Source organism: Carassius gibelio, chromosome B22 (genome assembly GCF_023724105.1).
Source record: "Carassius gibelio isolate Cgi1373 ecotype wild population from Czech Republic chromosome B22, carGib1.2-hapl.c, whole genome shotgun sequence".
Classification (NCBI taxonomy): Eukaryota; Metazoa; Chordata; class Actinopteri; order Cypriniformes; family Cyprinidae; genus Carassius; species Carassius gibelio.
This window is the reverse complement of record NC_068417.1, coordinates 26,893,679-26,906,613: the sequence shown is the minus strand read 5'-3', so window position 1 is coordinate 26,906,613 and position 12,935 is coordinate 26,893,679. Positions and strand designations below refer to the sequence as shown.

At 37.9% G+C, this 12,935-nt stretch overlaps 1 protein-coding gene across 1 annotated transcript in view; it reads right to left on the bottom strand.

The window, feature by feature from the left end:
- unc13a (unc-13 homolog A (C. elegans)) overlaps positions 1–12,935 on the bottom strand; it is a 42,779-nt gene that overhangs the window by 11,418 nt on the left and 18,426 nt on the right. The window contains exons 14-37 of the mRNA XM_052590243.1: positions 12,071–12,149; positions 10,685–10,690; positions 10,488–10,562; positions 10,174–10,393; positions 8,877–9,104; positions 8,658–8,799; positions 8,406–8,575; positions 6,962–7,077; positions 6,669–6,832; positions 6,440–6,593; positions 6,276–6,344; positions 5,352–5,441; positions 4,646–4,780; positions 4,127–4,260; positions 3,956–4,041; positions 3,459–3,585; positions 3,241–3,337; positions 2,339–2,482; positions 1,946–2,023; positions 1,816–1,839; positions 1,630–1,707; positions 1,424–1,512; positions 1,195–1,347; positions 990–1,113 (exon numbers count right to left, since the gene is read on the bottom strand). Coding sequence (XP_052446203.1) covers positions 990–1,113; positions 1,195–1,347; positions 1,424–1,512; positions 1,630–1,707; positions 1,816–1,839; positions 1,946–2,023; positions 2,339–2,482; positions 3,241–3,337; positions 3,459–3,585; positions 3,956–4,041; positions 4,127–4,260; positions 4,646–4,780; positions 5,352–5,441; positions 6,276–6,344; positions 6,440–6,593; positions 6,669–6,832; positions 6,962–7,077; positions 8,406–8,575; positions 8,658–8,799; positions 8,877–9,104; positions 10,174–10,393; positions 10,488–10,562; positions 10,685–10,690; positions 12,071–12,149 — 2,782 coding nt within the window. The remainder of the gene's footprint in view (positions 1–989; positions 1,114–1,194; positions 1,348–1,423; positions 1,513–1,629; positions 1,708–1,815; positions 1,840–1,945; positions 2,024–2,338; positions 2,483–3,240; positions 3,338–3,458; positions 3,586–3,955; positions 4,042–4,126; positions 4,261–4,645; positions 4,781–5,351; positions 5,442–6,275; positions 6,345–6,439; positions 6,594–6,668; positions 6,833–6,961; positions 7,078–8,405; positions 8,576–8,657; positions 8,800–8,876; positions 9,105–10,173; positions 10,394–10,487; positions 10,563–10,684; positions 10,691–12,070; positions 12,150–12,935) is intronic.

The window sequence follows — 12,935 nt, the reverse complement described above, 5'->3', positions numbered from 1 at the left end:
CAATGAATAACGACTTTGTTTAATTCCTTTCACAAAGGCACTGTAGGCTTCAAAACTTCAGAATACCTAGAATAAAGTACATAGGTCATATAGGCCACTTTTATAATATTCTTTTGGAGTATGAAAGCACCTTCATTGTAAGAAAAAGAGCAGCATGAACATGAACTTCCATAGACGGGGCTGCTCCTGGAAGGCCACTGTCCTGTAGAGTTTAGCGCCAAACCTCACAACTGAACCAGCTAATCGAGGTTTTCATGATTTGCAGATATGGATTTTCTGGGACAAATGGCGCTTAACTCTGCAGGACGTTGACCCAACAGGACAAAGACTGGACAAAAGTGAATTCATAGATTCAAGAAAGTCATACTGGTTTGGAACGAGGGTGATTTACATGAGAGGATTTACATTTTGAGTGAATTACGACTTAAATTTTTGGCCTTTAGCATAACATTGTTTGGCAAATGGTTAACTAGGCCAATAGGGAGATGTCTCCCGTTCAAATGTACGGTCGTTGAAAGAACTGATGTGGGTCTCTTTTGTCAAAATAAACAAATACAAACAAAAATACACAGTTATATCAAGACAAATTAAAAGCAGTAAGTTGTCTCTGTTCCTGTAGAAATGCTCTCAAAAATTAACTAGCATTCAAATATATAAAAATATGCTTGAATAAACTTTTTAGTCAAGATTACAGTACATGAAATGTGCAACTGTGTGACTACAGGACCAGAGAGCAGTCTCGAGAGGTGCTTGAATGATATGGTGCACTCCCAAAGTTTTTAGAGAGGAAAGATGATGTCTTTTGTGGTGATTTGATTTTTGGAAAGGGACATGTTTTGTTTGGCCATGAGGAGATACATTTCCAGTTGTTCAGAGTCTTCATGATCCATAGCAGAAAACACAACGCTTTTGGCATTTATATAAAATGATTTCTACGCGAGGTGCGTCTCAAAAGTCTGTTCTTAATTCAATTCTAAACCGTTCATTACCGTTTGGTCAGTCAAAGGTGGCAGAACAATCGTCTTCTCCATTGTGTTCATCACCAGCTTCCAAAGCTCCTTCAGCACTCGCTTCAACACTGTCTTCTCACAGATCTTGGCAAACAGCGTGAGGCTGACGAGGAAAAAGGTTAAGAGTGAAAAAGAGGTGTGAAATGTCCAAGAAAGTGTCTAAATCTAGTGATTAGCATCTTACTTGCTGTCAAGGAAGTCCATGATGGGCTGGAGGACGTTGTCGGCATCCTGTGCCACGCTGCTGCAAGCACTTGCTGGCACGTTTCCTGTCCCCTTCACCTGGCTAAGTATGTCACCCATCTGCTTGACATTTTCTTCAATGTTTGGTTGGAAACTAGTGGGTGGAGAACAGATGTTACTCCAAGAATAGAACAAAAAATCTACTTCTTCCTGATCCCTTGGTGCCTCACCTTGTGGCAAAGATCCTTGCAAGGTCATCCAAAACATTGTTGAGCTTCACCTGGAGTTCTTTCAAGATGTCGCTAGCTTCAACGTTCAACTGAAAGGAGCAAAAATCAAAGGTCAAGATCGGCAGAACTTGACCAGGTTCTCAGAAGGTTGTAGGTCTTTGCTCAAGAAGCAAACCATAATATTGGGATATTTGTGGTTCACTTACATCTTTGCCACCCATGGCCTCAAACATCTTCTCAAGCTGTACCCTTAGCTGCTGGATATTATTGATGAGGATGCATGGCTGTGGGAAGCAAAAACACTTTGTTAAAATGCATGAAATTCAACACAAGACTAACTCAACCCACCAAAAAGCTGCAGGGCATTTTCTACCCATTTCAGATCAATATACCTTGACAGCGCCATCCTTTGCATTCTAAAATCAATGGAAAACAGAAACAAAACAAATGAGATAGATTCAGGATATAAGCAACTATTTAAAAAATATAAACCTGATTCCAAAGGGATTTTTAGACTATTACCACTTTCTCCTTGGTGCAGTGGTTGGGGAAGTCTCTTGAGATAATATCCGCATAGGACAGCAGAACATTGCTAATGGTCTGTGGGGTAAGGAGAGCATGTTAAAACAAGTCTAATGAAAATGCTAACTATTTCACAGATTGACCATGAAGGTCAATATTAATTTTGCTAAGCTAACATTTCTTCACATGATCCATACTGATCATGCTTACAGAAATCTGCAACCAAAGCTCACGACCAAAATCTAAGCTAAGCACATGACATTTACTCACCGATTAAATGTTTTAGTAACTGACAAGCGATATTCTTAAAAGACATACATAAACTCTCACATTGTGCACTTGGCTAAAACGAACAGATTTACAAAATATGTTAATGGAATGATCACGTGGAACCTTGGCAAATCTCTTCATGTAGTGTCCCACGATCTGTGGGTCTGGACACTCCAGCTTCTTAATGATCTCGAAGCTCTGATTAAGCTGCGAGAAGACGTCCACTACCGAACAGGAGAAGAGAGCGTGCTCTGAAGTTTGCTGATACTGGAGGAAAGAAAGAGTTGGATGTGCAAGTCAGAAAAAGTTTTAGAATAGAAGGCACGAGAGACCGCGCAAGCAATTTGCGGCCAGACGTCAGGCGTGAGCTCTTTCGTCTGGAAATAATTGGGTCGAGGTGAGACTGTGGCAGGTTCCCAAAGAGGGCTCAGTGAAAGTAATGAACTAAAGAGTGTTCTTATTGGCTCAGGAACATGCTGAAGTGCTCCAGAGGGCACCCATTCATCAAATTTTGACATGTCTGGCTGGGGGCATGAGGTCTGTAACTGTAACTTATTACAGCTGCTAAGCTAAATGCTAAGTATAGCTTTACAGTAAATTTACAGTTTTGCTTTGAAATTTTCTTAGAGATTCTAGGAATTACTTTTACTAGTATTAAAGCAATAGTCAAACTATATGTAAAAATGAAGTGTTACCAATAAACTAAAGTGTTAGCAGTTTCAATAAGACATGCAAAGATATGTTTTTAACTTACTCAATGGTCTTATATATATTTTAATATAATAATAATAACTAGATAGTGCCGTCAAACGATTAATTGCGATTAATCACCAATAATCATCAATAAAAAGTTTTTATTTATGTAATATATGTACTTGTGCTATATATATATATGTCGATATACAGGTCTTGCAAAATGGATGCTAAGGTACTCTGTTTGGTTGCTAAGGAGTGGCTTGGCAGTTGCAAATGGTGATACTTCAAAGGCTGATAAGGAACCAAAAGGCAAGAGATATAAATCTCACCCCATCTTTCTTGTCACGCTCCAGGGCTCCATGCAAAAAGTCTCGAGACACCTCCTCATTCTCGTCCAACCACTGGATGACAAATGGCTCAAACCACCTGCAGAGTAACATCATCTCTAAAGGTCTATTACCCATCATACCACAGTCACAGTGTCATTTTGAGTGTACATGACTCGGATAATACGCATGCGAGATGGGAGACGTTTGGAGTCACTCACGTGGGATATTCAGGCACTCGGCTCTTGAAGAAAGGCAGGTCTTTGCAGTATTCATTGTAAAGCCACTTGACTTTGAAGTGCAGGTTCATGTAATCGGCACTCTTGCACAAGCGGTTCTTTTCGTGCTCTGAAAGCCACGAGGTGAAGACAAAAGCCCTTCATGAAACAGTTCTAGATATAACAGCACATAATACATCTATGCAGAGCGGAGAACCCCTACTGAATCAGCAGATGAGAAGAACTCCACCACATGTCGACTTTTCACCAAGTGTGAAATTTAAGTGGCTATAAGTGAGAAATCCTGCCACGCTCGTGTTCCTAACTAAAAATCTAACTAAGAAGCAAACTTTTTTTTATTGCATCTCATCAGTCAGTCAAGTTATAAGCATTAGAGACCTACAGCTGAAACTTTTTAATGAGGATCTAGTCTACGAAACCAAGAATCAATTGATACAAAGGCTAGATAGATCAAGAAAAGCTTCTTAGCTTCGACTCACCTTCCATTGCATACTTCATATCTTGGGCAAACAGGTTCCACATAACCTCTGCGCTGATCTTTCCAACATTGAGCTCCTGCGGAAACCTGTGTGGACCAAAATACATAATATTAAGACCCTCAAAAGGTTTATGAATGTACATTTTGTGCAATAAAATGGTGCCGGACTCACTGGTTAAGACAGGGGGTGTAGGAGTTCTTGTCCTCTTCAATAATTGAAACAATGAGGGTGATTAGCTTAGACCAGAAGTCTAGATTCTTGATACTTGGACCTTGTTCCTCTGGAGGAACCTCGCCTTTTTTGTTCTGCACAAAAGGAATTCATTTTGAAATGGTAGCTTGAAGCATGTTTTGGCTTTTCATAATCTGCCAACCTCTGGAAGAAATTACCCCACTAAGGCGAACAGCAGGAATGGCAGCAAACAAACAAAAATATGCCAACCACTCCAGGGGAACACGATATATAACAAACCTGCAAAGCTCTGCAGCAAAATATAGTAAGTAGCCCAGGGTTAGATGTTTAATTCAACAGGAAGCGTGTTTAATATTTATGAGGGAAGCCTGTAACATCTTCAAAGCCCCATAAACAAAAGCAGCAGGATGAACTGCTCTGATAAAATGACTTGGATGCTCCCGTAGCAAAGAGCTCTGGGGCTGAACAGGGTCTCTGGTCCAGGAAGTGTCGACCTACCGGGTCTGTTTGGTATTCTCGACTATACAGCTCGTGGCAGTTGTTGAAAATGTATTCGTAGGTAGAGTTGAGGCAAGCCTTCACACAGTCCTTTACTACCTGGCTGGCACGAGGAGGACTCTGGAGCTCTTGGACCTGGAGAAAAAAGTCAATGGTCCATTCAGATGGATAAATTGATTGATATGAACGATTGCATAGAAAACTGTGCAAAATGAGGTGGTCTAAAAAAAGAAAGAATCATTCAGAAATTATAGAAAAAACTAAAACTGTAGCACAACACCATGTGGAAAATAAAACTGCAAAAGAATTATATGAAAAAAAAGAACAAAAAAAAGAATTGCACAAAAAAAGAAAATTGTATTAAAATGACAACTGTAGAAAAATAATAAAACGAAAACCGCAAAGCAAAGAAAACTGTAGGAAAATGGTAAGAAACAAGAAAATATTCCAAAAAAAGAAAAAAAGAAAATTGCACAGAAAGGAAACTAATAAAACTATATAAAAAAAAAACACAAAACTGAAAAAATTGGGATTTTTTTTTTTTTATAAAATCGAAAAAAGGAAAATCATACAAAACATCACAAACAACAAAAACTTTTTTTTTTAAATTATCACTGAACATTATATTGAAAACAAAATCACATGAAAATTACACAAAAAATACCCCCCCACCCGACCAATCTAAGCATCAGGGATTTCAACTAACCTTCATCCTGAAGAATGTGATACTGGTTAGTAGGTCCACAGTAGATTTGAGGTCCTGCAGTCTCTCTGGACTGCTAGCTGGGAAATTATTCTAAACACACACAAGAATGGGTCTCTTTGTCATCAATACTCATTTCTTCCCCAGATATTTCAGACATTTCAATAAACCTTAAAGGTACAGGTTGTAGGACCTGCCACGAGAGGGCGCATTACCAAAACAATAACAATCGCATGTTTTGATGACTCTAAGAAGGAGCGTGGAATGATTTGTTGTCTTCTACCCAACCGCTGACGGCCATCAATCAGACGGAAAGATATATCATGGATTTAACGCGAGTTCAACGATTTGCGCGAGTAGTTTACATACAAAGTCAATGAAAAGATGCAATCAGACTATGGTTCAGACGCGTCCTCGCTCGGGTCTAGAGACGTGATGCCCCGCGTTTGGCATGTATGCCCCATAATACTAATCTTGTTGATCGTTATAATAGCATACGTTTTCTGTAAAGATACTAATCAAAACAACTCACCTGGCGAGTAAAACAAGCGAGATCGGCATCTCTTTCTAGTAGAAGTTTGTCGTGAAGCTACTTCCGCATTTGTCAACGACACTGTTGATGTCATGTGGTTTCTACATCTCATGATTTTCTCATGATTTACAAATAGTTGAAAACATTATAGATATTGTTAGTAATCAGCTGGACAAAATATATAACACTAGCCTAGAGGTTTTTTGACATTTTTGGTCATTTGTACCTTTAAAGCTTTTATATGACATCACATTAAACATCTAATTTGTCTGATTCAATGAACCCACCTGCAAGTGAACACCACACTAACCATTTACCTTTAGTTTAGAAAGATCCTTTATTCAGAAACAAGAAAAGGTGTGACTACTCAAGGAAACACCAAAAAGTCACAATACCCTGTACATAGAGAGGTCAATCCTCAGTGAGTTGTGAAGCTGGTCCAGAAGCTTGACAAATCGCTCTTTCTACAAAGAACAAATACAAAACCATCCCAAATAATTAGTACAAACACTTCAATGCTGAAATCTTCCTTTTCGGTATGGCTGGATGAAGCACTCACCCCAAAGTTGGAGGCAGCGAAACGGTCAGAGGCAGACACATTGTTGGTGGCCTGGGTTGTGTGAGCGTAGTAAGCGTTGATGTTGGCCAGTAGGGTGCTCATGACCGCAGGCACTCCAGGACACATGTACTTTGATGACAAACAGGCAAAATGTCTAGAAGGAACAAAAAGTACATAAGCAAACAGCTAAAATGTCAATGGCAAAACTTTTAGAAGAAAAGAATCATACGTCATAGCTTGATAAATGGACTCCACTCCGTAACGCATGGCAAACTCATCTACGATTTCTTGAGGCGTCTCTTCAAAGTAAACCTTCCATGCATCATCACCCTTGGCATCTGGTATCTTCACCACCCCATTATTCTGGATGTCCGTTAGATAGTGGAAAAGGTTCTATGGAGAGATGGAAAGAGGATCAATTCACTAAGGACTAATTTGATACTATGGACTTAAGCTTGCTAATAAAAAATTGTAGGTGGAAAATGAGATTGACTAATATGATCATGAAAGCATCAGACTGACCTCGTGCAAGCAAGTGTACTGGACGTGGTATGGAGCTACAGTTTCCTCTCCTTTGATCTCCACACTGATGTGCATACGAATGGCTCCAGATACAGCAGACTTGTCTGTTCGCTTGTCTGAAAGGAAGCAAAATGAGGTTGGTACAATTGTTCAAAAACCAGAAAAAAATGTCACAAAGTTATTAAAAAAGAAATTAATATGGAAAGGAAAATCCTACAAAAAAATATTAAACATTTTATGAAATATGAAAATTATATGGAAATAAAAGGAAACTGTACTTAAAAGAAAAGCATACAAAAATTGTATGCAAAAATGAAAACTGTCCAAAAACACACACACACACCCACACCAACCCCCCCCCCCCCCACACACACACACATCATCCATAAAATTGTAAGAAAAATAAAACTGTACAAAAATTGTAATAAAAAACAATAATCCACAAGGCAAACAAAATCATATGAAAAATCATATGGAGAAAAAAGTATATTTTGAAGTCAAATGACCCAGTGTTGATCTTAAAAGTTCTAGAAAAATGTAAAGTAAAATGTGTAACTTCCATTTGTAATTTTTTAATGCAGTAAAACTTTCAAGTGTCTTTTTCGCAAGGTAGTGGGATGCAATGCCAATTTTACAAGGCTGCTACAGTATGTTAGCAAGTAAGTGAGTCAAACTGAGCAAAAAAAAGATGCCATTCACTTTGAGGGCTGTTTACACTACAGCAAAAAAGCAGTAAACTTCATAAGCAGTTTGTCTGTTCGTTTACACGACAATGGCGTTTTTGGGTATAATGACAAATATTTTGGAAATTGGGTTTCATAGTGCAAGTTTTTGAAAACGTCATGTGTGTGCGTAGTATATTAGGTATGTAGATATGTGCAGTACGTGTTGATTTTAAAAGCAAGTGCGAATAAACATGTGAAATGGTAGAGTACATGGCACTGTTGTTGCTGCTCAAGAGTTTGCTAATGCTTCTTCAGGAAAGTGTGGATTTACTTCACCAATATTACAACCAACAGCAGAAACACATCAAATATATCATAGAATCGTCGCTTCCCTACAGGTACTGTTTACTAACAAGGTGACGGCGCCAACTACTGGCCTGGCAGTTTTGGGCGTTTTTGGCCGTTTTCGCAGATATGTATAAATGCTAATTGTTTTGAAAATGTTGTAGTGTATACGTGAAACTTTAAAATCTTTTCCGTTTTTTACTTCATCGTCGTTGTGTAAATGTAGCCTGATATATATAAGACAAGATATGATATGTGACCGCCCACCTAATGATGTCCCGCTAACTGTTCTGTAATCCCTGGCTTTGCTTTTAAAGGTCATTGGCAAATGGGGTCAAAGTTGAGATTGTCTGATCTTTGAGCATTACATTGCTGTTCTGTGCGCAACATAAATATATACATTACATTTATGGAATTAATGCTTGGCTGCTCACCCAGGTTGTACCAGACGTCCATTTCTCCACTCAGCGTTCGAACTTCAATGATAGTCTGGCCGAGGAAATCGTCAGACTCTCGTTTGAACTTCTGCTTTACTCTGGACTTAATATCGTCATCCTCGTCCCAAACGCGCACTTTGATCCGATCGGAAGAGTTGTGACACTCACTGTTGAGATGTTTTCGTATCACCATAAGCACTAATCCTCAACAAGTTTGACACATATTAATTGAAATTTGAAGCCACTTACAAATTGAAGCTCTCGTCCCATACAGGATTGAGGTTGCCGTAGATGGTCTTGGTTCGTTTTTTGGTCTTGCCTACTTGCACCGTAACGTAGGGATCACTGGAGCCAGTTTTGTCCTTTGCTTGCAGGCCCTGGGCACATAATACTGATCGGAAAAACAACAGGGTTCATATTAATATTAACTGATATGACAAACTTGTTCTAGTCAAAGTGGGTCGTTACCGGTGATGCTGATCTTGGCTGACCACTTGGACGTCCCGTCCAGGACGCTTTGCTTGACCTGCTTCATATGTGCCACGTGTGTTGCCTTGATGACTCCAAACACATCCTGAATCAGCTCGAATATCTCAGGTTTGTTGCGTTCACGGATCTTCATGCGGTCTTTCAACACCATGATGATGTTCTGCGTGCGATCCTCAGCTCCATGCTTAGAGCTCTTCTCCGCCGCCCCTGTGGAAGATGGATAAGGATTGGAACGGATGTGGTTTTTTGATGTTTTTGATAGAAATCTCTTATTCCCACCATGGCTGCATGTATTCGATCAATTTAAAATAACAGTTTTCTATGTTAATATATTTAAAAATCTAATGTTTTCATATGATGGCAAAGCTGAATTTTCAGCAGCCATTACTCCAGTCTTTAGATCCTTCAGAAATACACTGACTCAAGACATCAATAATATTTCTCTTATTTTTAATGTTTTCATTGCTTTATTTTTTTGCGAAAACTGTGATAAAATACCAAGAAATAACTAAAAAATAACATTTTTTTTTAAAGATACGAACTTATTCTACGAGAATGCAATTAAATGTATTACAATTAACAGTGAACATATTTATAATGTTGCAAAAGATTTATATTTCAAATAAAAGTAAAAAAAAAAAGTAATATGAAAAAATATGAATATATGAGCTGCTGGAATGGCTGATGAAAATTCAGCTCTCATCAGAGAAATAAAATACATTTTAAAATATACTGGAAAAAAAACGTTCTACTGTAGTAATAAGAGTAACAATATTTCACAATAATTCTGTTTTTACTGTATTTATATTCAAATAAAATACGATAAAAACAATATATTTTCCCAAACTTTTGACGGATATTTGAATATAACAAAAAATTATAAATAGTTATATATTTTAAAAAAATATATGGAATGTTTTCTATATAAATATATATACTATTGTTCACAGATTGTGGGATCATTACGTTTTTTTATATTTTTAAGCCGTTTCTTTTGCTCATCAATGATGAATATATTTGATCAAAAATACAGAAAAAAACTATGATATTGTAAAATAACGACTTTCTGTTTTAATATACTGTAAAACATAATTTATTACTGTGACGCAAAGCTGAATTTTCAGCATAATTACTCTGTTTTTCCCATTCCGACTTATTAACAAAAAAATATTAATCGGCACAAACTGTTTCCAATCTTGATCATATTTTAGAATGATTTCTGAAACTTTTCCCAAACTTTTGAAGAGTAGTGTATTTTTTGTATCGAGCATCTTACTCTGTAAACAATCTGCATTAAGCAAATCTTGACACTTCTCGTGACACTTGACCCCACACTCGGTGCAGCGCATGCCCTGACGAGCGATGCCCCACAGAAGCCCCTCGCACTCGTAGCAGTAGGTGGGGGTGGTGGCCGTCCACACCTCAAAGTTGTGTGGTGTAGTACAGGAAATGGGGTAGATCAAAGCCTGCAGGGACTTCTTATAGACGTGACTCTTCTGCATGGTCATAATAAACCAACAGGTAAATGGAAAACACTTCTGGAGTGCAAAATATCAATGTCCAGGAAGATAACGGGTCTTGTTGACATACCAATTCTTCATTGTTAAGTGTGCTGGAGGCCATAGCAGAAGTGATACCTGCTTTTCGAGAGTTCTGGACAAGGGACTACAAGAGAGAAAAAAAAAGTAGGTCTCAAAATAAAATTAGGAGAAAATGTATGTATATGTTGAGTTTGTGGTTGGAACTGAAGCCTTTAACCCATGAGTGCTGAAAAGGTGAATACTTACCATTGCCTGCAGGAGGTTAGGCATTGGAAAAAAGAAATAAAACAAAATCAAAAACATTTTAGAATTTTGCCAAAGGTAACACGGCAAGTTTTTAATTCATACATCAACTCAAACAGGGTTGATTAAGTAAAAAAGGTTTTACTTTTTATAGATCTACTGACTTGGAGAAAAGTATTCATGTAAAGAGGCCACATGGAGAAAGTATTTACATAAAGAGGCCACAAAAAAGTGTTTGTCCAACAAGAATGCATGTGGAAGACTGAAATACAGAGAGAGCAGAGAGAGAGAAAGAAAGAGAGGGAGGAGGTACTTTGTCTCTAGTTGAATCGTTTTTGACATGCATTTTCATTCTGCTCAAGTCAGCACTTTGGCGTCTGACTCTTAGAGTCAGTATCGGTGACGGTAAGATGGATTAAAACCGACTAACTGCGGAGCTGTTTAGTGCAGTATGCTAATTTCTCCCTCATCTTCCAGTCTGTAGCGTCAAAGCCAGCTCTGACAGATCTCCAGTGAAGGCTGCCAGGATAAGTACAGCCAGACCTACACAACAGCTGTCAGCTAATGAACGTTTTTTATTTTTTTTTTGGCTCTTGTTACTTTGTTTAATCAATACACAACTAACTCTCCTGTCAATCTAATGAAAAGCTTCTTCAGAAAGCGTTGTTAACAAGTAAACTCAAAAATGGATTCTGCAGCTTGTCGATGTAGATAATAAACATGCACTAATGCAACACAACTCTTTAGCATTTTGTTAACACTTAATTTAATTGCAATGCAATCAATTTAGCACTAAATTAATACATTGTGTTGGCTGTAACCAGATTGAATTAATAGCTACATTTAAATGTGGTTATTATTACATCGCATCTTGCTTGTTTTTGAACATGCACTGATGAATTAGGCATGATAAGACCAGAAACATGTATTATTAGTTGGATCAATCTAGATTTCTTGTTGGCTTTAGCATCTGTATTTCCTCTATCCATGCGAGAACCAATGATGCATCAGAGGAAAAGTTCAATAAGCTCCCAAAGTAGGTTACAGGCACAAAACAAGGTTAGCAGACAATGAAGTCAGCTCAGGCAAAAATACACAGGCCTAAATGAATGGGACTGTAAAGGAGACATTGAGGCAGGAGATGCATCAGTCTACAGGGTGAATGGAGCTGAGTCATGCTCTGATGACGTCTAACCCTGTAGCCTTGATTCAAACAGATGTGCCACAGAGACTTCTGTGAACTACAGACCCTTGACAGACTGCTGCCCAAAATAACCCCTCTGATGTGTATGGACGGTGCTTTTGAAGAGTTGGGAAGGTGATGTTGGACCCAGCAATGCTTTAGTTGAAAGTTTGACGCACTGAGGCAGATGAGGTTGTGTGACTCACCAGGTCTCGGACGAGAGGGATGGCTTTCCTCTTGCGTAAGTCAGGCATGCTGTCTATGCTGTAAAGAGCACCTCCAGGCCTGCGGATCAAATGGTTATATATATATATATATATATATATATATATATATATATATATATATATATATATATATATATATATATATATATAAAATATTGAATGAACTGTAGTAAAGAAATAAAACAATGCCAAGTTGACAAAATATAACATAAAAAAGTATATAAATCACTTGTTTTTCTAAAGAAACATTATCCAACAGTAATACCAGCAGGTAAAGTTACAGCGGCAGTCCGCGTCTCTCTGGCCTCCCCTGAGCCCATTGAGTTTTAACAGACCCCCTGAAGCGTGCCTTGAGTTTGTTGGGGGGTAATTGAGAATGAATGGGAGAAAGTAACGTGAAAGGAGACAATGCCTCTACTGCGATATGATTGGATATGACTGGTTATGTTGGACTGTGGATGTTTCATGTGATTAATCCTGCCTTTTGTTTTTCTGTGCATTTCAAGTTTGCGGATCAGTCTAAATTAACAATATAATAGTGTTAATTGGAAAACTAATTTAAAAAGTAAATAAACAACTCATACACTTACAGATAACCTCTTTGTTATGTCAAAGTAAGATTTAAAAAGGCATGATCTGTGGGAGTTTTTAATGAGTAATCAGCTTGAAATTTGAGGTAAATCTCTGTCTTTGACTAATATTTACCGATCTTTTAATGATCATCTGAAAAAAAAATCAAAAATAGTTACAAGTTTAAAAATTAAAAAGAGTAACTGAACTAACTAAATATATTGTTAAAATGTATACTGCCTTGAGTTATTATTTTGGAATAAATATAAAAAGC